Here is a 26,378-nt window from a genome sequence, read left to right as displayed (position 1 = left end):
ATTAATAAAATGACTTAAAAAGTAGACACTTAAGTTAGAGGATAGAATACTTCAATATGTAGAGTTCTAATAAGGGCTTACTAGGAAAAGGAAAAGAGAGAGAAAAGGGTATACATTCTTAATTAATTGCAGCCAGCAAGTTTAATTATTATAATGATATGTTATTGCTATAGTTCTGATATAATAACAGCTGTTACAATCGTCACTGTTATTTTAGCCGCTCTATCTCTATGTATATCTAGAAATCAACTGTAATTCATAAAAGCTTGAGCTTTTAGTAAATAAATGAATAATGCAATATAATTAGCGAAGTGCATAATATGTGACGCGAAAGCAATGGCTGACAGCAGGGTTATGTTCACACAACTCACAAGGTAAGTTGAGGTCACTGACAAAATGTGGCTGCATGTCACACCGATACGAATGACCTAGCCAAAGTAATGTGTTACGGTGTGTAGCGGTGTTCGTTCTTCGTTGTATAGGTATGTGGAATTAAAATATGTACATAATTCAAAATGCTGATGTATAGGGATGTACGATCTTTTTTATTACATTTTTAATTATATTATATCACCTGAATCTTTACTTGTATCAAATGCAAGGTTTTTAGAAAATATTAAACAACGCTTTAATACCTATATTAAATTAGAACTCTATCGTGCGTCATTGAAAAAGCTTCTTTCAAGAGCGCTTTTGAAGTCTCCAAGATGTTAATTAATTTATATTTGCCAGAACTATGGTGGTCTTGTTTCTAATGTGGTGATGCTGAACTGATGATATTTAGCAAATATTTTTAGAAAATATTAAACAACGCTTAAATACCTATATTAAATTAGAACTCTATCGTGCGTCGCGTCGTTGAAAAAGCTTCTTTCAAGAGCGCTTTTGAAGTCTCCAAGATGTTAATTTATTTAATATATTTGCCAGAACTATGCTGGTCTTGTTTCTAATGTGGTGATGCTGAACTGATGATACAGATTGCTAATGGTCAAATAATGTTAAAAATCTGCCGATTATTATCGTATACAAAAGTAAGTAAAAAAACCCCATTTTCTCTACATAATTGATGTGTAGATAAGCTTGAATTATTTATTTATCGGGCATCCGTTCGGCTCAGTGTGACTGTCTGCCATGGTAAGTCAGATGACGCAGTCAGTTCACCGCAGACTTGCGGACATCGCTCGATAATAATCAGCCAGTCAGATGCGCGCGCGCTGCCCGTCGTGTTGACGCGCCTTTCGCGAAATAACACTAAATCCGATTAAAATAAGTGCAATATTAGTTAATGGGATACGATACACGTAAGTATTTAACAATATAACGGTATTATGAGTGAACGGATGACAATAACGGTTGCTCTGATACCGGTTTGGTTTCGTTTCGATTTGTGTGTATTTTATTTTATTGTTTCTCTCTTTGTAAAAACAGCATTTAGGAAATAAGGAAAGTATAATGTATTTAAGTGGACCACAAAAAAACCATGTTTATTTCATAAAATATTTTTTATACGCTTAAATAATTAAAACAATAAATTCTTTAAACACTAATATCAGTATTAATCTAGGCATGAAGATTTAATTTATATCGAAGAATGAATCACTTTCCGTTTGTATTCGCATTGAAGCGTGTTATTCTAAGAAGGCCTGCGGTTTAAGACTTCTAAACAGGCATCTTTATTTCTTGCATGGGCGTAGCCACGGTGGGGCAGGGTGGGGCACTTGCCCCACCCTGGCTCTGACCTGGAAGGTACCTACCCAAATCTAAAAAACTTATCTAGGTACTGACAACAAAACTAATATCCGTTAAAAATTTCTCACTCGAAAGTTGTTGTCAGTCGACACAAAAAAATGCGATCTAAACAAAAAGCTTGCGCTTCTATGTTACATGATTTAAACCACTTTTGGTGCCAGAAAAATTAGTGTAGTACTGTTACCCCATTCAAAGCTGTTTTTTTTAGCCAAATTCGCACTAAATTTCCCATCCAATTTCACTTTTGTTTTAGGTTAAGTTACTGACCATAAAAGCACAAAATGCTGACAGATCCAGGTGGAGCTACGCTCGCAATCTTACATAAAAGTTTTTATGAAAGATATCTCTCCGATATCGCGGAAACTATTTTTTTAAATGCAAAAAATATTAAATGAATTTTTGTAGATAGTAAAATTTAACAAGGTATAAACCTTGTAAACTTTATCGTTTATATTCGGATGCAAGAATAAAATAAAAGAAAATGAAAGGAAAATATTTAAAAAAATGTATTAAATTTTTTTCTATATATGTACTTAAAAAAAATAAAAAATTTTGCATGCATTGGAAATTTCTTCTTCGTTTTCATTACATCCGTAAAAAAACTTTTGGCCTGCCACGTCACCCGCCGAGCGGCGGCATTTCTACATTATACGTAGAACAACTCAAAAAATATGTGCACTAAAAAAAAAATTCAAACAAAAGTTGTAGAGAATAAAGTGATCTAAAAACTATGTACCTACATACTTATTTTAACGAAAAACTGGTTCATTAAATAGGCCATAAACCGTAAATAGTAAGTTTTACAAAAAAGTTTACAGAGTATAAAAGATGCGAAATTTTACTTTCTACTAAAAAGTCGAAGTAACTTTTGCCCTAAAGTAGATAGTTTTCGAGATATCGGTCAAAAACTATAAGATTGCGAGCAAAGCTCCACCTGGATTTGTCAGCATTTTGTGTTTTTATGGTCAATAAGTGACCATTAACCTAAAACAAACATGAAATTGGATCGGAAGTGCAAGGTATTTACTGAGTTATGTCTACCATTTGAAATGGTTTATTTTTCCATTTAACTACATAGACATGTACTAAACATGTCTACCTATATTTTATGGTAAAAAGGAATCTTAACATAATCGTATTAGAAAGATAAACTACATAATATAGGGATGAAATTTGCAACTTATACGGCTGTATCTTTTGTTTGTGTTGTTTTATTCATTATTATTTCAGATTGATACCGCCATGCGTTCTTGAAAAAAAAGGTATTTTTAGACAGACGGACAACAAAGTCTGCCTGTCTGTTTGTCTGTCAACACCCTTTTTCTCAAGAACGCGTGGATGTATCAAGCTGAAATTTATATCGAATACTCAAGTTTACGGTCTCTTAAAGCTGTGAAAAAATCAAACTTATAAGCCTACGCAATCAAAAGATACAGCCGTTTTATGCTGCAAATTATCGGAAATTTCGACATTCGCAAGGGAATCAAAACCTACATTGTACTTCCCGTGAACACAGAGTCTTGAAATTTGGTTAAAAGCAATGTCTTATAGCACAGATAAAGGAAAAATTGCTAAAACATACATTTTAGAGTTAAAACATAATAAAAAGTAGGTTTATTCGGAGCCCTTGTTGCGCGAGTCCGACTCGCACTTGGCCGGGTTTTTTTTTGCCCCACCCTGTGCCCATGGCTGGCTACGCCCATGATTTCTTGGGTTACTGAACGCAAAGCTCACAGGATGCAAAAAGATCATAACATAACCGGGAGTCGTCTTATTCGTTCCAGACATTCCACATTTTTGTCATTTATTTTTTCATCATAACTAGTTACTTAGGTACATGGCAGAAATATCGCTCATTTTGTATATTGAAATGATGAGCTTCCATTTATAGTTTTTGTAAATTAAAGTAATCTATATAAATATCTGTTCTAGTGAAAGGTGAAAATTGAAATACAAACGCGAAATTAATTTTAAAATAATATTTGGTGCTTTATACCAAATATCCTATCGGTTTAATAATTTTTGCACACATAGGTATTTAGGTCAGGTGTTCAATAAAATATAGTATAATTAATTATACTATAAATAAATAATTATGCGTATATCTTAAAAACTTGATTCAGTTTTTAGACATAATAAATCTTGATGGTAAATATCAATTCAGCATCAATAAATAATTAACAAGGAATAATTTATAATAAAAATATATTAGTTACAATAATAAAAAAATAATAATGATTAGGTACTTATATAATTATTAATTAAAATAAATAAGAATTTTAAAGAAGTTTGGGACATGGGCTTCCTATGCGGCCTGCGGGGTCAGGCCATAATCCACCAAGTTGACCAAGTGCGGGTTGGTAGATGTCAGGCGTCGCGTCGCGCGTCGTCGAACTTTTGATTCTTCGACATGTCGGTAGACGGTACCCCCAGAATTTGACCTTCACCATATGAGTAGGTAGTGGCGATGTTAACAACAAGCGCAGATTAATTAAAAAAACAATTTGTTTTTTTCGCGCTCGCCTGGAATCTCCAGACATATCGATTTGAAGTCCGACGTTCTCACCAGCCACCAATAATGTATGAAAATTCAAAATATCGTAAGTAATAATTACTTCCAAGAACAAGTATATTTTTCTCTGCATGGAAAATAGCGGTTTATTATTTCTACTTAAGTTAGTACGTAGAGATAAAGATCAGATAAAATAATTTTGTAATTTCTCCGTATCATTACAAGAAAATCTAATTAAAAACATCAAACATTTCCTACACGTTTATTTAGTAATTTAACATGAATTGATAAGACAATTACTATATAGAAATGTTATTTATTAATCGGAAACAATCACATATACCTAGATCTCTACTTTTATATGACGTATGTACCTATGTACCTACTAGGTACATTAAAATAATGCTGGTATTGGATTCATGTGAAATGCTTAGGTAGGTAGGTACTCATTGATACACGATTATCTCGTCTCACTATGTATTTATGAAAAATTACATTATAAAATATTAAATAGCATTAAAGCACTGATCATCATACAGCAATTTTTTCATCATTTCTCAATTTTGTGAAGAATTTTACTTCTACTCAATGAAGTCTCTGCATTCTTTTACGTAGGCTTCGTTTATGATTCTATTATGTTGATGTACTAGTTTTTTCCTTCCTCTTAACCATCTGCATTAGCAATTATCGTAAGATGATATCATTGGAGTTTTAATTATTAAATCGTGTCGGTAAACCGCTTCATTCATCAACTAATAAAATCTTAAATAAATTGGATGGATTGAAAGAGAAATTTTATAAATAAATAAAAAACATACACTATATATAATATAGAATGGAGAATATACACATAAAAATATAAGTTACCTAACTTATATTTTTATGTGCGATGCTTATATTTTTATGGAGAATATACACATAAAAATATAAGTTACCTAACTTATATTTTTATGTGTATATTCTCCATTCTAGTTAGTTACCTAACTTATATTTTTATGTGTATATTCTCCATTCCATATAAAATATAGTGTATGTTTTTTATTTATTTATAAAATTTCTCTTTCAATCCATCCAATTTATTTAATATTTTATTAGTTAATAATGTTTCCAAAAATCATTTTACATATAAACGATTTTTTATGTACCTAACTACCTATCTAATGATAGCTTTGAATTAACATTGATTCATTATTTATGTCTTAATTTATAAATAAAATTATTTAGCCAATCCTATATCCAACTTTTTAAATAATTATAAGATATTAATTGAACTTGAGTCTTTCAAACACAGATGATAAAATTTCTGAAGTCCTCAATGACATTACTTATAAGATTCGGGACAAAACGGTAAAACATCTTCACAAAAGAGCTCCACTCAGCTTCACCTTGATAGCTTTTAGTACGATTTGTCTAATTTTACAAAAAACAACATAAAAAAATATTTGTTTTATTAAAAGTCTTCCTGCGTGACCTTACCTTGCGTATGGTATTTCTATAAAAATAATTTCGAGGCTTAAATTATTGCAGTCACGATTTCATAAATCGATAATTAGCTATATTAAATATATATGAAATAAGCAACAATATTAAAAAATATTTGTTTTGTTAAAAAATATAAATTGTTAAGAGGCCAAAGCTGCAAAACTTTCGTTATTTTTTAAACCGCGCACTCGTGTTGTTAACTGACAACTATTCAACACTATATAATACGATGTAGAGACGTACTTAACAACACATCACTCTGAAAATTCTTTCTTGAAAAAAAAAAAAACATTCTTGGAATAGCCATATTTATTAACCTTTTCTATAAAATTGATAAAAACTGACTTGCCCTAAAGCATTTTATCCAAAACGAATTATTCTGATTCAACACTGGCTATTATAATATGAGCTTTACTTCCGATAAAATAATCAAGGACAGTTTTAATTGCCATTTAACCGAAAAATCACGTGCTAACATCCTACTAATAATGAATCCCATCAGCAAATATTGATATAGGTATTTCCTCAATCGAAGACGTGACTGCGGTTAACAGCAGTCCATCCAAGACACGATTTTTATTGCACATTGTTTGGTTGAAATGCGTAATAAACCTGATGTCAGAATACATTTAATTTTATTATGTGTATGCAAGATGTAATTAGTAATTACTAATTTCCTATTGAGAGTGAGAGAAGTGGATTTCCGATTCCTTTGAGCCGTTTTATTTAAGAGCAGCAGAAAGGTGAAACGACTATAGTAATGTAATTTAAACTAGTTACAAAAAACTAGAAATTCGTCGTGTGTCAAAGAACAAACATGGAAACTTTTTTAAAAATTTAGTATTTTATTGGTACCATAAACATTATAAAAATATAAGTATTTTATGTAGGTAGGTTCTGATTAAGGTTACTCTAAGATACAGCTGCAAATTCTTGTTCTTTTCTCTCGACTAAAAGCTATTCTTCTTCCAGATTAAACGGCTTCACCATGCCACAGTTCCACACAGTATTAGTGACAGGCGGAGCCGGGTACATCGGCAGTCACTGCGTGGTAGATCTCCTCGAAGCTGGCTACGATGTAGTTGCCATAGACAACTTTGCAAATGCAGTTGAAGGCGAAGAAGGCTCCCCAGCGTTGGACCGCGCGGAACAAATCACAGGAAAGAAAATCACGTTTTACAAAGCCGACCTTCTGGACAAACCGCAAATAAATGATATCTTCGATAAGGTAATGATCGCTATCGGTTATGTTATTGTATTGCTTTCGTATCGGATAGATAAAATTGAAAAATGATATAGAATTAGTAAACGTGTGGATGATAGCGGATGCCCTGATTTAAACTTTAAATAATAATTTATTGTAGAATGAAATGTTTCTTTTTTTGTTTACAATGATGCAGCTCAGCATTTCCGATTCGTCATATTTTCCTCATAACTTTTTCCTTGATCATAATAAGAATCACTAGACTACATCATTGTTGGGTTCAATGAAGTTCTCACTTCTTTCTCTTTGATTTATTTTCGTTTTCCTAAATGAACTCAAAAGGATCAAGAGCCAATATTTTTTAAGGATATATAATTTAATATTTTAGCCATAAAAGTTTAAAGTATGATGAACATTTCTTACAGCACAATATAGATTGCGTGATCCATTTTGCTGCACTGAAGGCAGTGGGTGAATCGATGCAGCAACCGTTACTGTACTACCAAAACAATCTACTTGGCATGCTCAATCTATTGGAGGTAAGTAATTATACTTGACAAATACAACTTAAAATACATAAAACCTTTCAAAAGCGTGCAGGATACTATTTTTATTTGATTTAAAAGTTGTTAGTGAATTTTTTTTTTTTTTCGAGAGTCGAGAGAGCTTAAACAGACACTATCCTTAAATATGGCCCCATAACCTCTCAGATATATATTTATCAATTCGAAATTCGAATCGATTATATCAATTCGCTTTCTTGCTACTTTATTAAGTATACATAATAGCTGTGCTCCGCGGTTTTACTCGCAGTCGGCAGTGCTCTGCTCCTGTTAGTCTTAGCGTGATAGTATATAATCGATAAATGGGCTATCTAATACTTACCGAAAGAATTTTCAAATCGGTCCAGTAGTTCCCGAGATTAGCGCGTTCAAAGAAACAAACTCTTCAGCATAGAATATAGACCAGTCATTAGAAGATTTCTACATATTTTCCACAGATAATGCGTTCTCACAACTGCTACCAAATGGTATTTTCCTCTTCCTGTACTGTATACGGGGAGCCAGAACATCTACCAATTACAGAGACGCACGCAACTGGCAACATAACCAATGTTTATGGAAGAACTAAGTACTTCATTGAGGAAATGCTGAAGGATTTGAGTGCTGCTGACGAGGTAGATTATGATTTATCTTGTTTTAATTAGTGATTAGTTATTTTGCGTGACTTTCGCTTAGAATAGACGTTATTTTATGTCCTAGAAGATTTTAAGAAGATAGTACCATTGATTCTTTAAAATAGTTTGCTTATAGCCATTAAAATGGCTAGAGCACAATCTCTATGGAAAATTTTAATTCAATGTAAGTTATGGTGTCGTTAACTTAAAATTGCGTATTCGTTTAATATAAAAGAATATTTAATAAGTTGCATATTATTATTCGACCAAGCCAACTAGACGCTCGGGTGGAATGCGGCCTCCCCGCCCGCTTACCGCCTCAGGTACCGTGTTCGCCTTAGTACGGTTCGCAGCATCGACGCATTCGTATGTTTCGCATCGCTAGTTATTTCTTTACTTTTTATTGAAATCGTTAAATCTTGTTATTGACTGTTAAGTTTTTTGTTGTTATTTGTTTAAGTTTTACTGTGTTGTTATTCCTATGAATAGCCCTCGAAATGGGGAAAAATAAGACTATTCATAGCGGAGAGCGAACAGTGATATTACGAGTGTTACATTTTTTGCTATCTGTACCCGAGACATGGGCGGGTGACGTCACAGTTGAAAAGGGTCTAGTTGGCTTGGTCACGTAGTATGTAATTATAGAAATGTTTATTCATTATGAACATTATACTACAGTGGAATTACATTTATTTACGTGTGTATTTATGAATGAATAATTAAGGAATACTTTTGTATCTACGATGTGAAAGTGGTCTCTGGTCTTATTAATACAATCACATACCATAACGTTTGTACGCGAGCAATAATTAAGACGAATGGCAAAGGAATAATACATTAGGTATTTTACCGTAAATACAGGCTTTGTAATTATTTTTATAATAAACTAGCTTTCCGCCTGCGGCTTCGCCCGCGTTTTCAAAGAAAAACCCGCATAGTTCCCGTTCCCGTGGGATTTCCGGGATAAAACCTAGCCTATGTTACTCGTAGATAATGTAGCTTTCGAATGGTGAACGAATTTTTAAAATCGGTCCAGTAGTTTATGAGCCTATTCATTACAATCAAACAAACAAACAAACAAACAAAGTTTTCCTCTTTATAATATTAGTGTAGATAGCTACTTAGTTCTTAGTACTTGTATATCTATTGGTATGGACAATTTATATGTAGGTATTAAATTATTGGAACAGTTTTATTTTGCTCTACTTTCTAGTTTAAAATTTAATACAATCGATGATAGAACAAGAAGCTATGAATTTAGGTACCTAACTATTTACCTACAGCTATAGAAAATATTTTTTCCTTTTCCTATTAACAATTTTCTCAGAATTTTCGCTGAAAGCAGTCAACAATTGTGATGTAAAATAGATAGCACGTGTTTTTCTGATGATATAATAGAAATGTCTTTACAACCGGTTTCCTTCACCCACTGTGATGAACGTAGATGATAAGTTCAAGGACTGCTTAGTTCCGCAATTTAATTGTGTCGATGAAAAATTTTTTTCTTATTATAGTTTTATGATTTATCCTGATTTATTAAACACATAATTAGGTGTATAGTTTTATTATGTTACCTCATTAATATAGGTCAGCTCTATTTTGGAAGAGAAACTTCTAAAAAAAAAGTTCTAATTTCGGAAAATGATTCGATATGAGTACATATTAGAATACTTGTAGCGCATTAACATGATTTAAAAGAAGCGATTTTCAGTAGACATTTTATTAAATTGTTTACGTAAATTAGAGCCATAATTTCCCATATCCTATACTTTGAGCGAATGAGAAATAGGTCAAAAACTGTGTGAGACAAATAATGTCCCTTTTCTTTGCCCTTGTTTGTCCATAAAATTTTATTAAAATGGTATAACTTTCAGAAATGGAACATAATATCGCTCCGATACTTCAACCCAGTGGGAGCGCATCCATCAGGGCTCATTGGTGAAGATCCCACGAAAGAGTTCACAAACCTTATGCCGTTCATGGCCCAAGTGGCCCTGGGAAAGAAACCCGTGTTAACTATCTTTGGAAATGATTATAATACGCCTGATGGAACAGGTGGGTATTTGTTAGTGTCCGACCGAAACTGGTTTCCAGGCCGAAACCGAAACCGAAACCGAATGTTCGGCCGTGGCTTCAGTTTCGGCCGAAACCGAAACCGAAACCGAAACTCACGTGGTCTAGTATGAAATTTCTAAAAATACTGAACTTTGGTGAATTTTACCTATTATTTTGCCTTAATTAGGGCATGAAAGGAAAACACAGTATATTAAATTTGTTGTAATCATTTATTTAATATAAAATAAAAAAAATAATATTCTTAAAATATTAATAATAACAAATTTAATTTTTATTATTTTTTCAAATTAAGTTCTCGGTAAAATCAGTCATCTAAATCAAATCAGTAATTGTTACTGTTACTTTAAATACTAAGTTTTGGTATTTTGAGATCTTTCTCTTTATTAAAGAGTCTTTAATACTTTGGATTGGTATTTGTACTTAGAAGAATAATAAGTCTCTTTTAGTTACCTCTTATATAAAAATAATAATTATTAATTACAATTACACCCAGTTCCAATCTCAACATAGATAATCAAAAATTGTTTCCACCAGCGTGGGTCAACCAACGCTTTGACAGCGTCCGTCAAAGCGTTGTTCACAAAGTTCACTGAACTTGCGAAATAAGTTTCGGTTTCGGCAAAAGTTTCGGCCGATTTTGGCCGAAACCGAAACTGCGGCCGAAACTTGATTTTTGGCCGAAACTCGGCCGAAACCGAAACCGAAAGTTCGGTCGGACACTTGTATTTGTTCAGAACATTTTGGTTTGGTTCAAAGGCCTCAAATATCTTTTAATTTAAGTTTACTTATTTTGTAAATGCATATAGGCACTAGGCAGTTACAGCTACTCGTCTGAATAATAGGTATCTATATTTTTTTAGATATGCATCTCTGATTCTAGACTTTTATTTATTAGGTTACTAAATTAAACTAGTAAATAAATAATATTCATATCTATCTTCAGGAATTCGAGACTACATTCACGTGATGGATCTTGCCAATGGCCACGTGGCTGCATTAAATTTATTGAGCACCAATCACATCAGATTAAAGGTATGTTTTTAAAAATTCTAGCATTATTATTGCTAATAATAAGAATCCATCTATAATTTTATGATAATAATCTTAAAATTATATAAAACTAGCTTTCCGTCCGCGGCTCCGCCTGCGTTTTCAAAGAAAAACCCGTTCCCGTAGGATTTCCGGGATAAAACCTATCCTATGTCCTTTCTCGGGTATCAAATATACCAAATTTCATGCAAATTGGTTCAGTAGTTAAGGCGTGATTGAGTAAAATACAGACAGACAGAGTTACTTTCGCATTTATAATATTAGTATGGATTCCGTTAATTTAAACGGAAAAAGAATTAGAAATTAGGGCCATTTTTATCACTGTTAAAGTCACTATACCTAGACTTATTCAATACTTTTTGCGTAGTATTTTCAACCATTATTTTTAATGTTATCTAAAATTAAAACTAAAGAAACATAGGTATCTAGGTAAGGAAACTATTTTATAAAAAATTCAAGTGCCTACAGGCTATAGCAATACCGTGGCTCACTAAATCCATTTTACGCTATATTCCACATATTTTCAGGTATACAACCTAGGCACAGGCCGAGGCGTGTCCGTCAAAGAGCTAGTAGACGTCTTCGAGCGGGTCACACAAACGAAAGTCCCGGTGAAGTACGTGTCCCGCCGGTTGGGGGACATTACCGCTATGTGGGCGGACGCCACGCTTGCTAAGACGGAACTTGGTTGGACCAGTGCTAGGAGTATTGAGGAGATGTGTATGTTTATTGGTATTTTTATGTATTAATGGAAAGATAGTAGGTACAAGTTGTTTATTGGGGCTTTTGAGTAGTTAATACATAAGTAAAGGGACTTGGGGTGAAGCAAAAACAACTTGGTGGTGCCTTGGTAGTGTCGTTCATACACGTGTATGATAATAAAATGAAGAGAGCATTGGAAAGCGCGAATGTTGCTTTTGGAATTTATTCAAGTGAAACTATAAGTATAATTTATTTGCACAAAAAATTATGCAATTAATTTACTATTTAGTTATAGTGTATTCTTCAAAAATACAAAAAGTGGGTCAATTTTTTTCGAATTAACTACTTAACTATGTATTATGAATGAATTAGTTATAAAATTTAATTAGTTAATCCATATTACAGGTAGCGACTTCTGGCGATGGCAGACAATGAATCCCGACGGCTACCCCAAGAAGAACAAGGCCAGTGTCATAGTGATGAACGGAAAGAGTTAGTGTCACGCATTTTATAGTTATGTATTAATAAATAAGTATTTTATATTCGACACATTTGTTTTATTTTAATCTTTTTATATGTATATAGTTTTCCCGCATATTACCTAACTAAGTACTTTTTAAAAGTTTTCATGCCATAGCCACTTAAAGATCCAATATTAAAATGGATGATTTTTGATGATCATCAATCATATAAGTTTTTAAATTTTTATAGAATAGAAAGAATTCGATCACGAGGCGGGATTCGAACGCGCAACCTTTCACGTATTTTTTCTATTCTTACAAAATGTATATTTATTATTTATAAAGCATTTGAATGCCATAAAACCAAAAATATCAAATTCGATCATAAATCATGATGATTTTTACAGATTTTTTGATGTGTATAAATTATTATTCATTTTCCCACAATCTCTCAAGAAAAATTGTGAAGGAACATTATATTTTAGGAGTAGGTCATAAATGAAAAACCATTTTAAAATAAAAAATATTTATTTCGAATCACGTTACATCATACAATGATAAATGTTGCCATTTCAAAGGTTCATATCCAACACTGGTAGTATTTGGTAGTAAATATCTTGCAAATAATTCTAAAACTTTTGGCTCTGTAGTTGGTATGTGTGGAGAAAGGAGATCTGTAAAATACAAAATATTAGTAAGAAAACAATAATTTATTATTTATTTTTATTTTTTTTTCTAAATTATACCTATATCATAGAATACAAGATTAAAAAGAACAGACAAGGGTGCTTCACGCATCTCAATTTGATTTCGAGTATGCGTGTTTATATTTACATATCAATATAAAATATTAAACTTTTATAGACATAAAAGTTATTGAGAATGTACGATTGTTATTAGGTAGGATAAAAGTTTCAAATGCATTTGATTATTTTTGTATACATATAAACTTAAAGAGTATGTACTTTTAAGTATAGTTTTCACACTGAAAAAGTTACTCACCCAATAAAGGAGGCTTATGAGAATGCAAAGCACTTGGAATACTCGCAATCAACAAATCCTCAGGCACATTAACATTACCAACTTTACCAATAATAATTCTCTCATATGGCTGTTTCTTAGACCCACTGCCAAACGCACAAATTGGTTCTAAATCTAAAGACACCTTAATCCAATACCATGTAGTTACATATTCAACTCCCCATTTGGGGAAAATAATCTCTCTTATAGTTTTAATGTTGCTTGGGGCGTTGGTACACCATACGGCGATTATTGAAGTGTCTGATAAAAGTTGTGTGACTGGTATGGACGCTATGTCTTCATTGTACATCATGGAATAGCTGTAAATTTTTGTCTTATTAATAAGAAGTTTGTGAAATAAATTGAAGTGAGAATAGGACAGGCAATCTATTTGAATGTAGGTGGTCTTTAGCTACAGAAATATTACAGTAATATTGATTCTCTTTCAAGACGTGTACTTTTTAATTATTAGAAAGACATAAATTCATCTATATATTACAATAACAATTTATATAGAACAAAAAACATTTTGAATTCCATCAAATAGGTGATTTTCAAACTCACTATGATTATTAACTAGCTTTCCGCCTACGGTTTCGCCCGCGTTTTCAAAGAAAAACCCGTTCCCGTAGGATTTCCGGGATAAAACCTATCCTATGTCCTTTCTCGGGTATCAAAATACATATCTCTATACCAAATTTCATTCAAATTGGTTCAGTAGTTAAGGCGTGATTGAGTAACAGACAGACAGACAGACAGAGTTACTTTCGCATTTATAATATTAGTACATATTTTTTCAAAGCTCATGGAATATCAAGTTCAAGGAAAGGTTTCGCTAAAAAAACAGCAGTGTTCTAGGAAAGGTTTAATAATTATTATAATTAAGTAGTTTAGAAATTAACTAGAATAAGTACCACTTATATTCCAACTAGCTTACCGCCCGCGGCTTCGCCCGCTTTGTTTAAAACATAATAAATTATATACTAAAACCTTCCTCTTGAATTACTCTATCTATTAAAAAAAATTAGTTGTTTGTAAAGTAGGTTTACGATCGAGATGTTTACGTGATAACCTAATGCAGTGGCAGCGCTCGAGATGAGACGGGAGATCGGTCCGTCTCTCTCTCGTTATAACGATCGCGCTCGTGAGGTTTTGGTGTGACACAAGTTTCTGAACATGTCACCCGACTAAAACGATTTTAAAAACGTTATCACGTTAAAAACCGCATCAAAATCCGTTGCGTAGTTTTAAAGATTTAAGGATACAAAGGGACATAGGGAAATAGGGACAGAGAAAGCGACTTTGTTTTATACTATGTAGTGATAGTGATAACAAAAAAATTTTTTTTAATAATAAAACTATATTTATATGGGTGCAAACGTGGAAAACAATTACCCCATTTTATCATTTGCTGTCTTCAATCTCCTTATATACTTGTTCCACCAGGGTGGGTCTGCGATTACAATATCATATTTGTTACCACTCAACTTCTTACACTGTTCCTTTACACAGCCACAGAGAAATCTGAAAGTTGACACCAAATTAAATATTTATCTCAAATTGTTAGTCAAGAAAGATATTTAATAAGAAAAGTAAAGGAAAAAGACATGTCAAGTGAAGGAGGAAGACATGTCTACTATACAAGCTTAGGAGAAATTAATGTGTTAAGTGCTTAAAATTGTATCGATATATTTAAAGTGCCCTTCATCCATACTAATATTATAAATGCGAAAGTAACTCTGTCTGTCTGTCTGTTACTCAATCACGCCTAAACTACTGAACCAATTTGCATGAAATTTGGTATGGTGATATTTTGATATCCGAGAAAGGACATAGGCTACCTTTTATTGCGAAATATGTACCACGGGCGAAGCCGGGGCGGACTTCTAGTTTTAAATAAATATGAATTATGAAAGCTTCATACCTACATTTCTCTGGTATAAGATAGTCATTATCTTTAATTTTACATATCAATGGTTTGTCTGAATTATTTCCACCCGACATCCCTTGATAATCAATAGCTGTCGATTGAAATAATTTCTGTGAAAGATCTCTTACAGCAGCGGTTTCCAATAAATCATATTTACTTTTTAACTTCAACTTTAAGTCTTTTGGTAATATGTCAGAAAGGTTGCTGTACATTGCTTTTATTTTTATTGCCTAAAATCGTTAAAACTTGTAATTTATTAATGAAATGATATAAAAGTTGTGTTAGATATTACATTACTCTTAAAACATTTATGAAAACACATGTATGTTCAGTTCTTCAATTTAATTTTAAAGACAAAGTTTATAAAAGGGTTAATCAGAACTATTAAAAATAAAGAATATTTAAATAAGTATTTTTTTCTTAATTACCTCTTCAATAAGAGCATCATTGTGTTTTCTTTTTCTTGAATCTGATTCTTTTTTGTCACATTTTATAGAGAATAACTTTGGAGATATACTAAATGAATTATCACTGCTATTATTTAAATTCCCACTATCCACATTTTTATATATGTTTGAAATGAAATCTCTATGATCAACAAACCGTAGGTTATCCTTATGAAATAAAATACTCATAATAACAGATATAATGTCGAATTTTTCTACTGTTAAGTGTTAATTAATTACTTTATTGTCATTTATTTTCTTCGGGGTTTCTTTAGAGAACTGCCGCACGTATTATAGGTTTTTTGTGGGGGGGGGATGGGGGGGAGGAGGGGGGGACCCTCCCACCAAAAGGGGAAAGTTAGGAAACCAATAGTTTTGGAGAAAATTCAATTTTCCTATTCTAACCTCAAAATGTATGGAATTGGTGTAAAATAATTTTAACTAAGTATTAGACGATAGTAACATATTTTACGATACATAAATAAAATACAAACAAGTTGTGAAAACCTACGTAGTTTTTTTTATTTGAGTGGGAATCGCCCTAAAGTCGCTTCTGGCACTCGCCGGCCGCTACCGCGGCACGCTCGCTTCGCTCGCTCGGCTCGTGCGGCAGTTCAAAAGTTAACCTAACACGCTCGTCGCTTCGCTCCTCGCTACCTATTTAGATATTAAAAATAAAAGTTTAATAGTTTTTTAACCTACCTACGTAGATTTTTTTTGTTTGAGTAGGAATCGCCCTAAAGTCGCTTTTGGCACTCGCCGGCCGCAGCGTAAAGTCACAGTACAGTGAAATGAAACGTCTTGGTCCGCTTTTTTTGCACAACAAAACGGATAAATGCACTTTTTTCGCACAAAAAATTATTAACTTTAAAAATTAATAACTAAAAAACTACAAGTTTCCTAACGATAATATTTTGGAATTACAATCTTACATTACCTAGCTAACTAAAAATATAAATATTTCCAACAAATTCGTGCGGCAGTTAACTAAAGCCAACCCTTTTCTTCTTCTTCTCATAAACTCTATTAAACTACAATATTTACTTTCTGATAACCTTTGTTTATTGTTATGACATTAGTGACAAACGCCGCATTTTATGAAATTGACACTGACATTTAAATTGGACATGATGGGAGGAATTTTGAAAATTCTGCGATTTTAGTACTTATACTGGTAGAACAAGGGTAGAACTACTTCATTTCACAATAATTAGTATATTACTAAACATTCATAGTAAAAACACGTAATAAACAATAAGATTCGACATATTTGATATTTCATATGTAGGATTACGGGAAATCTTTGAAATTCTCATTTCCCTGATTTGTTCATTGACTATATACCTTAGATCATTAAGTAATGGATAACACACGCAGGCGTTTCCCCTTTTGCCGAGGTATAAGATTATTCGAATCGAAAAATCTTATGCTTTCATAAAAACTATTTGCGTAATCGATTACGAACACTCTGCGTATTCGTAAAACATCGAAAGGACGTCTGCGAGTGCTCCGCTAAAAATGCCGTTTTGCACTGTCAAGTCTTGCAGAAGCAATTCAAACATGTCGAATATTAAAAAAGATGGAATAACCTTTCATTTGTGTATATTTTTTTATTTTTTTAACGTACATTTCTAATTAAATGCAATTTCTAATAATCGTCGATGTATGGTTTAGCGATATGATCAAGACAAATAATCGAGTCATGTGTGTACTCGATCATTGATGCGGCCTCACGAGACTATCATGGAAAGAAAATATACAAATTTAATCTTTATGAACTAAGAGATAAAGTTGAATTTAAAACGCGATATTGAACCGCACTCCCCACGAGACTATAAAGTGATGTAGCGAGACTATCTTGAAGAGAAAATATACAAATTTAATCTTAATGAACTAAGCGATAAAGTTGAATTTAGAACGCGATACTGAACCGCACTCCCCACGAGACTATAAAGTGATGTAGCGAGACTATCTTGAAGAGAAATTCAAATTTAATCTTTATGAACTTAGTGATAGAGATGAATTTAAAAACTCGTCGCTTAAAAGGTCGTTAATTTTTACGACTTTCTTAGTGACGGACTGCTTTTAACTTGAACGTCGATAAAAAAATATTTTTCTAAGTATAATTTGAAATGAGATGAGAATTAATCTTTATTATATTATAATTTTACACAACTGCATAAAAAGGAGTATAATGTTTATTTTGTAAGTCTTGTATATATTTATTAAAATTTACTGGCAGAACATTTTAATGGTACGGAACCCTTCGTGCGCGAGTCCGACTCGCATTTAGCCGTTTTTTTGTAATGTTAATCTTGTAACCTTTCTATTATGTAATCTATACTAATATTATAAAGCTGAAGAGTTTGTTTGTTTGTTTGTTTGTTTGAACGCGCTATTCTCGGGAACTACTGGTCCGATTTGAAAAATTCTTTCGGTTTTAGATAGCCCATTTATCGAGGAAGGTATATATCATCACGCTACGACCAACAGGAGTGGAGCCACGGGGGTGAAACCGCGCGGAGCAGCTACTTTGTTTATATGTATGTACGAAAATTGCGTATATTTCAGATTTACAAAAAATCCTGCTTTAAGGCTAAGGTGGATTGAATGCTGTGGGAGAAAATCTGAGAATGGACACCTCGGTACAGAAATAATAAAAATTTCTGGACCGATATTTATTTTATTGAATATAATATGTGATGTGTTGAATAAATACATATTCAAATACAAATAAAATGGCGTTTTATTGTTTTTTCGTATGCATATAATAATGATGAAAACGTTACAAATGACCTGTGTAGTATGTTTATGAATATAATATTAATGTTATTTCTAATTTCAACAAAATTATTATTTTTGTAATATCGATATGGTTACATCCCTTTAGAGCGATTGTATTATTACGTATATGTACAGAGATTTTTCTGTGTAATCGATGTATGTGTGCAAAAACATGCTAGTCTGTCCATTTTGTAATAGTTTGAGTTTGTAAAGACACAAATTATTTTTGTGAATGTGTGATTGTGTTTCAAAGTGTGAGTTACCCTCCCCGCACCAAAACCGGCAGAAAGTTTAGTTAGAACATTTGCCAGCGTCATGGCCAGCGTGCTCCATCCATTAGTCATTACTTAATGATCTAAGCTATATACCTATTATAATCAAGATCAATTATAAAAAATACTTTACGCTCAAATATAGGGCATTCAATGTCACTCAGAGTGATAGAAATAAAACAATATTAAAAGTATTGCTTAAGTATTTATTTCTAGTTTGTATATTTTTATTACTACTCAGGAGTCAGGGCACACATACTGTCCCGTAAATATTGGATTATTCATTGTGAATAAAAACATGTGTGGTTTCATAGTGCATGAGTCCCTCGTATTCTGTTTGGTTATTGAAGGAGCCTGTATAATTGAATCTTCCGAAAATACACCTGAAAATATTACAGAATATACTTAACATAAATTAAATTTCTTATTAAAAAAATAATTATCATGTGTTACATATTTTGTATTACATTTTATTATATGCTTATTCAATATTGTATACCATTACCAATATATTTTACTCATACTGAACCATAATGAATATACGTACATGTTAAACAATTAACAAAAACACCATTATTATTTATATTTACATCTCCAAAACTTATACATTTCCTGGGCATCATATCACAATTGTTTTCCTGAAATTAAAAAAAAATGAACGCCTAAAATGATAAATAATATAGGTAATGCTAGCAACAGAGGAAATATTCTTGCTTGTTGTTTCTCTTGTATACTTACTCTGTATTTATAACTAAAATGAACATATTTTTTTAGTAAAAGCTATATTATTGTATAAATGCATGCACTAAGTATACATGTAAGTATAAAAAAATATTTTACCTCTAAAATAAGTTCATTTACAGCTTCAAATTCAATCTTTGGTGCTTTTAATTCAGACACTGCTGTAAAACATGGCTGTATACAACTTGTAGCAGCATTAAATCCTTCCTTGACTAACTTTTTGAATAAATTATAAAGAACATCCATTTAATTCGGTACTAGTATGACAACTTTAAAATATTTATTTTGTAATGGCAATTCTAGCATCTGTAAAAGTTTAGAACTTTAGAGAAAATCTCTGCTGTAGCATTTAGAGAATATTTTGGACAATAAATATGGAATATTGAGAAATTAAGGTTTTTAAATGAGCATAAATAACTCAAACAAAAGAGAATTAAAAAAAAGATTGTATGTGCCGAACACACTTGTCAGAAGTGAAACTTCTTTAGCAACATTCAAAGACACCAAAATCGTCGCCACTTCATAACGTGAAGGCATTGCCATGGCGAGTCCTTGAAATTTTACTCTCATTGCGCCTAAAGAAGTTTGCACTTAAAAAAATCTTTAAATAATCTATTATTTTACCCTGGCTTCATATTTAATATCTTCAGTGTAACTAAATGTATTATAAATTGTCATAAGTGGTCCACACATGTTACTGGCATACCATGGCATCTGAAAATATAATAATTAAGTCAATGAGTAGGTAGGTACCTACTTCATGATCATTTTCAGTCTTATTTCTAGCCTTCTTATAAAAGTCTTCATTAAAATAATATAATACTCAAAATAATATCTTTACCTGTAAATTGCTTATATTTATCAATACATATTTGGTAGTGCTTGAAATATATTTTTGAATATCCCAGCTTTTAAGGCTTCTTTCGTCATTTACCTAAAAAATAATAATGTTATATTCACTATTTTTCTGTTTCTAGTTTTAGAGTTTAAACTATAAAATTACTTACAAATGCTTACCCATTTACAAATATTTTTCTTAGCTTCAGAATTTTTGAAATCAACTTTTTCAATGTCAACACGATGAGAACTCCCTAGCTTGTGTTCAGGTGATAGAAAAACCTTTATTTTTGAGTAATATCCTTTTATATCCTTTAGCTCTTTGCTTATCTATAAATAGTTGTAGATTTTAAGTTGAGAACTATATGATGCAGATAAAGTTATTATTAATAAAAATATTAAAAGGTTTAATTGAGCTTGTTTACCTGAAGGTAATTATTTGTTTTGCGTCCATTTTCTATCAGAGATATAAGTAATTCTGTACCAACAGGAGAAGACAGCCAATTGCGAGTCTGTTCGATGCAACTAAAGTGAATAAATTTTTAAAAGATATGCGAATATTATAATTCAGAACATTAATGGTAATTTATGTTACCTGTCGAAGCATTGTGTAAATGGATAATTTATTAAGTGATGTTTGTATAATAAAATATTAAACACAACTTTGATGAAGGAATTATAATTTTGTTATGATTTCAACTGCCAACATGACATTAAACGTCATTTTCATTCGTATTTATATTTTTTTACTAAAATGTTACACAAGGATGGAAGCAAGCAATTTAGTTAGTTTGCTTACTTAGTTTTATACAGTGCGACACAAAAGAGATGAAAATAAATGAGGGCGCCACCGTCGCTCATATAGCAACACTGATACTGCGACGCAAGCGATCTTGATACTATAGAATAAAAATCCAAAAATCTATATATCTAAAATAAATACCGCGATTTAAACCGTTATAATTGTTTCATTGTAGCAATAGTGTAAATTTAAGACAAAAATACATTAGTATTTTAATTGACCTACCTAGGTCAAATTTTACTTAAATGTATTTGGAATTAGTTATTTTATAAAAATCGGTCAAGTGCTTAGACTGCAGAGGCGCACATAGAATCAAACATACAAACAAACAAGCATACATGCAGCTCAAACACATTACCCTCTTTCTGGGTCCGTCGGGTAGAAAAAAAAAGGCGATTTGAAAACCACATATTTTTATTTTTTTTGTAGATAAATTTTGTACATTAATATAATTCATCAAAATCTAAATATTCTACTCCTTCAAAGGACTGATCATCACTCTGTTTCGAAGTACTGGCAAGAGGGTACGGGGCATCTTCAGTATCTGTAAATATGATACAGTAAATATGATTTTTTTTCTTATGTTTTGATTGATTAATATTGATAGATAGCTGTATGAAAACAGTTATCACTATACTATGTAGTTAAATCTAAACTAGGTACTTTATTTGGTTGGATTGGATATAACTTCTTGACTCAAATTGTGCTGGTCGCACTATAAAAACTAGTTTTTGTTTACATACAAATAACCTCAAATTAAATTGCGAAAACGTAATAATCGCCATACATACATACATTAAACACTCGTCACTAATGGAATATTCTATTTTACGTAGTACTGAGCAAAAATAAATGGAATCTCACCGGTATATTCTGCTGTACGTTTGTAAACGTTTTCCAAATCATTCAATAAATTTCCAGCTTGAAATTCGGACAAACACCGAATAAAAACTTTATACACCACATCACGGACACCGCTACGTTTAACCTTTTTCATGATGTCTCCTTTTTTATTTAAATTTCTTGTTCTAAATAACAATTTTATCTCATTAATTCTCCACTTCACGAAAAAAACAACAAATTTTTATTCAACTTGACAGCTACATTGCCAATTCAGGGTTGCCAGGTAATGAAAAACGAATTAGTTCCAAAATAATTAATTTCATCTCTTTTATGTCGTACTATAGTGGTTTTTATGAGTATCTAGAATTTGACTTTGAATTGATGATCTTGTTATCAGTTTGCATAAGTTTTCTTCTGTCTTATTGTTGAGAATCATGTGTCTCTCATCCCTAAAAAAATTGTTGCAGTGTAGTGAATATAGACACTTTAAAAGAAAGGCTCAGTTTATTGGGCCTGTATTTGCCATTGCTATGGTTTTCCAGAATGTTAGTTAAAATCATAATTTGAGGAGTATCAATAAAACAAAGCTTATATTTTAAGAATATAGACACTTTAAAAGAAAGGCTCAGTTTATTGGGCCTGTATTTGCCATGGCTATGGTTTTCCAGAATGTTAGTTAAAATCATAATTTGAGGAGTATCAATAAAACAAAGCTTATATTTTAAATTAATCATATATTGAAATTATTATCACCTTTTTCAAATCAACATTGAACGGTGTAGTGTCTACGTTTCACGTAAACACAATATTAATGTGTAAACATCGTGTGTACAAAATTAAAAAAGAACAGAACTTATATAAAAATGGCAATACCGGCCTGTGTTTATGATAAGAGTGGACTCGCCTGAAGGCACTTAAGGTTTTGTTTGCTTTTTTTTTTCTTTACTGGCAAGTCACAAGCTTTTCTGACGACATAAAGTATTATTACCCTCACATAAATACAGGTTGTACATTAAAAATAATTTGTATGAATTTCTAACACCTTGTAAAAAATTAAAACACAGACCGGCGAAGGCTACAAATTATTGCTTTTTTGTTTATTATTAATCGAAAAGAATTTTACAGCTAGCAATCGTACGATGATTAAGAAATTCAGATAATATACCTAATATTCTTGCAAATCCTTTAAAATCAGTCTGATCTAGTTATTAATATAAGTTTTATGGAACTCTACAATCTCAACATTTCCAAATACCATTTGCTATTATTGAAATTTAACTATACCTCTGGCAGTAATAAAATAAAGTCGTTTTATAAACAAATAACAATCTTGCATGTTTATTTACCTATAATGTTTTAAATAATTTTGACACAGAACAGGGTTGGCGAAAAACAAATAACATAATTTGATATTGGCAAGTTAGGAAAATAAAATCTATTATTTTGCACAACCCTTACACACCACAAAAAGTACAAAAGTCCCTCATTCTTATATACTATTCATAATCATTTTACTAATGTCTGCACGCTATCCGAACGTCACGCCTAGCTTTAAATATTAATGTTTCTATTTATATAAATGCACTTCTTGTTACAAATTTATAACTATAACTCTTAACACGGATATCAAATAAAAAAAAAACCATGAAAAACAAAAAACGAAACTGAACTTGATTTTGGAACAAGAACGAAAACAAAAATTGAACACAATAAAAAAAACATTCCATTCAAAATGAAGTAAAAGCAGCAAATACAATTTCAACATTGAATGTGGCCTACACATACGAATACTCAAAAATACTGAAAGAATAGTGGCATCGCTTATCTCAATATTTTGGAAGTAACTTATATATATCTCTTTGGTGCTGTGTCATTATCCCACTGTGTTATTGGACGCTATATTTCGGCGCGTATGTTACAAGCCCCGTTACAACAAAACAGTAATTTCCGAACGATTCGCGCCATTTCTAACCTAGCGCTCGTGCTAATTCCTTATTTAAAATATATCTAACATTTCCAACGAGCTATTCCTAACCTTAATTATATTTACAAACTATTAATCTATATACAAAATGGAATCATTGAGATCATACAACGTTATCTACTTAAGTGATATCTACGAGGTATATAATCTAGACGTTAAATAAAATAATACTTCGAAATAGACTGGTTTGGTACAAATGAGTGCGTCTCGCGAACTAGCATGAGGTAATGATGTAGGCAGAATCATTGACGGCACTTGTATGCAGATTCGAGATTGTTAATATGGCAACACTATACCATATGTCATTGTGCTAAATTGTACTAACATTGAAAGCTTTATATACAATTATTGCCGTTTTTTTCAACTTATTTTTTTTTAAATACGTACTCAATTTTTGTACCGCCAAAGTCCATACCGTTTTACGAAATAAAACGCCTCAAGCGTCTCTGTATATACACGCTATTGCACATATACCACAATGCTTATAAAAATAACGATGCTATGGCCTAATTTCAACCGAATCTTTCTTTAACGAGGAACATTAGTTTCTTCTTGCCTTTGTATTTGAGTTTGATTTCTTGTAAGAGTGCCGCGAACTGGTGTGGACCGTCGTGTGCCAATGCAAAAGTATCACGGGCTTTACCTGAAAGGATGATATAAATAATTATTTTCTATACATTTATGATAGTGGATTTAGAGAGAAGTCTTCTTCTATAGAAAACGAAACAATTTTGATTTCTATAATATGATATTTTGTAATATTGGTTAACTTCCTTAACTGTATAACTATGAGTTGCCAATTAAAAAAGGTTTCATCTTTTTGGATATTTATTTTATTCCCAGAGAGAATGGATTGCCTTGAAAACGTTTATTACCTTCCAGAATGCCCACTAGAAACAACCTCTCTTAAAAATAATATACTTGAAGAAATTACCATCCATCAAAAACTTAGTACACTTAAATTCTTTCAAACCTTTTAAAATTTGTAAAAAAAGTAAAAAAAGTTTAAACTAACACATAAACAATTCACTAACAAAAACTACCCTCCAAACTCACCAAGAAAATCAACAAAGTCCGCATAGTGTCTTGGCGAGATATGCGCCAGTCGTGCGTGAGTCGTGGACGCGTACGCACGCAGCGCGGCTTCCAGCAGCGGGCGGAGCGGCGTGGGGGGGCGCGGGGGAGGGGGGCGCGAGCGGGAACACCCCGCGGCCGCTACACAGCAGCGGCGGAGGACGTCCGACTGTGGGGATAAATGAAATAAAATTAATAATAGCATTGAAGGTAGTTTATAAACATAATAAGCTTGGTAACACTGGTCTAGTTGATAGCTTGAAGGTAAAATATAAAAATATTAAGCTGGGTGACAGTGTAAGAATTGAATTTGTAGGTAGTTAGATAATTTTAAATGTAATAAGTGGAAAATAGCACTATTAAATAAGTAGTAAAATAAATACACATTGAAAAAATAATGTTTGTAAAATATTTGTACATAAGACAGGATTCGAAGCGTAAGGTTAATATGGATGTGACCTAGTAATGACAGCATGGGAAACGATGATCCTGCCTCATTTACTTTAATGTATTAGGGAAAAAGGTTATAGGTGCCTGGCATTTATTTAAAAGACCTTTAATTAATAAAGTGCGAAATATATTTTCCCAAGAAGCAAATCATAAAACGTCTTTCATCTCTCTCTTTCAAATTATATATGTATGTTTATCAGATCTGGTTTTCATAACACAAGCGATAGCTTAGTAAAGGATCAGATCGTGCCGTGTGTGAAAATTGTCTTGAAATATTTATTTATCTTTTATCTCTTTCACAAGTTATACTCACAAGCACAGGCGCGCACTGCACGTTCTTCACTAGCAGCGGCAACATCGCCTGCAGCTCCGCGCGGCCCAGCGAGTGCGCGAGCGCTACCGCCCAGTGGATGTCTGCTATTGCTGGGTGACTGTCCTGTAAGTGGAGGTTGGTTAAAATGTGATAAAATTATTTGGATTGTTATTTAGGGGCAAGGATCTGTTACTGTTGGCATGGTGTTAATTATATTCAAATTATTTTAAGAAAATATACGTCTTTGCAAAAAAAAGTTTTGGTTGAATGTGAGTGTTATTTTAATTACGCCTATATGGAGTATTACAAAATATTTGGAAAATCCAAAAGTGCACGCCTCATAATTTTTTTTAATAATTAATTATTATTTTTGTTTATTTAATAACAATTAAACCACATCGAATCAGACCCTGAAAAATGAAAGGGTTCTATTCCTGAGCATACTCAAGCGTAAGAGAAAAAAAAGACT

At 32.1% G+C, this 26,378-nt stretch overlaps 4 protein-coding genes and 1 long non-coding RNA gene across 6 annotated transcripts in view; 1 reads left to right on the top strand and 4 right to left on the bottom strand.

The window, feature by feature from the left end:
- The first annotated feature begins 1,162 nt into the window (after positions 1-1,162).
- Positions 1,163-12,499, top strand: LOC149901595 (UDP-glucose 4-epimerase-like). Of its 2 annotated transcripts, none has more exons than XM_090110767.1 (8): positions 1,163-1,301; positions 6,716-6,971; positions 7,373-7,486; positions 7,948-8,124; positions 9,999-10,179; positions 11,144-11,232; positions 11,778-11,970; positions 12,358-12,499. In XM_090110767.1, exons 2-8 carry the CDS (start codon positions 6,732-6,734, stop codon positions 12,447-12,449), a joined length of 1,086 nt encoding a protein of 361 aa, XP_089966893.1. In that variant the 5' UTR covers positions 1,163-1,301; positions 6,716-6,731; the 3' UTR covers positions 12,450-12,499. The 2 variants fall into 2 exon arrangements, with proteins under 2 accessions (XP_089966893.1, XP_089966894.1); XM_090110768.1 differs by lacking the exon at positions 1,163-1,301 and adding an exon at positions 6,396-6,633.
- Positions 12,500-12,950: 451 nt separating this feature from the next.
- On the bottom strand, positions 12,951-16,065 carry Mettl4 (Methyltransferase like 4). The gene is made up of 5 exons (XM_090111111.1): positions 15,792-16,065; positions 15,358-15,593; positions 14,829-14,957; positions 13,416-13,753; positions 12,951-13,087 (listed from the first exon to the last, which is right to left on the bottom strand). The coding sequence occupies exons 1-5, from the start codon at positions 15,996-15,998 to the stop codon at positions 12,951-12,953; spliced, it is 1,047 nt and encodes a 348-aa protein (XP_089967237.1). The 5' UTR covers positions 15,999-16,065.
- A 3,037-nt stretch (positions 16,066-19,102) lies between these two features.
- Positions 19,103-20,534, bottom strand: LOC149901593 (uncharacterized). Its single transcript, XM_090111145.1, has 5 exons — positions 20,448-20,534; positions 20,231-20,320; positions 19,706-19,912; positions 19,413-19,503; positions 19,103-19,248 (listed from the first exon to the last, which is right to left on the bottom strand). The coding sequence occupies exons 3-5, from the start codon at positions 19,850-19,852 to the stop codon at positions 19,103-19,105; spliced, it is 384 nt and encodes a 127-aa protein (XP_089967271.1). The 5' UTR covers positions 19,853-19,912; positions 20,231-20,320; positions 20,448-20,534.
- Positions 20,535-20,636: 102 nt separating this feature from the next.
- Positions 20,637-21,148, bottom strand: LOC149901592 (uncharacterized). The gene is made up of 3 exons (XR_016457627.1): positions 21,039-21,148; positions 20,869-20,968; positions 20,637-20,773 (listed from the first exon to the last, which is right to left on the bottom strand). It is a non-coding gene; the product is annotated as an uncharacterized LOC149901592 (long non-coding RNA).
- Positions 21,149-22,802: 1,654 nt separating this feature from the next.
- The window catches only part of LOC149901591 (zinc finger SWIM domain-containing protein 4-like), a 57,177-nt gene continuing 53,601 nt past the window's right edge, over positions 22,803-26,378 (bottom strand). Inside the window, exons 21-23 of the mRNA XM_090111303.1 lie at positions 25,910-26,032; positions 25,129-25,315; positions 22,803-24,715 (exon numbers count right to left, since the gene is read on the bottom strand). Coding sequence (XP_089967429.1) covers positions 24,585-24,715; positions 25,129-25,315; positions 25,910-26,032 — 441 coding nt within the window. The 3' untranslated portion in view covers positions 22,803-24,584. The remainder of the gene's footprint in view (positions 24,716-25,128; positions 25,316-25,909; positions 26,033-26,378) is intronic.

Source organism: Colias eurytheme, chromosome 16, assembly GCF_061535395.1.
Source record: "Colias eurytheme isolate Ceu_HAF_F1 chromosome 16, ilColEury1 Martin Lab GWU primary, whole genome shotgun sequence".
NCBI lineage: Eukaryota > Metazoa > Arthropoda > Insecta > Lepidoptera > Pieridae > Colias > Colias eurytheme.
The sequence above is the reverse complement of the archived record's forward strand: the minus strand, read 5'-3'. Positions and strand labels throughout refer to the sequence as shown.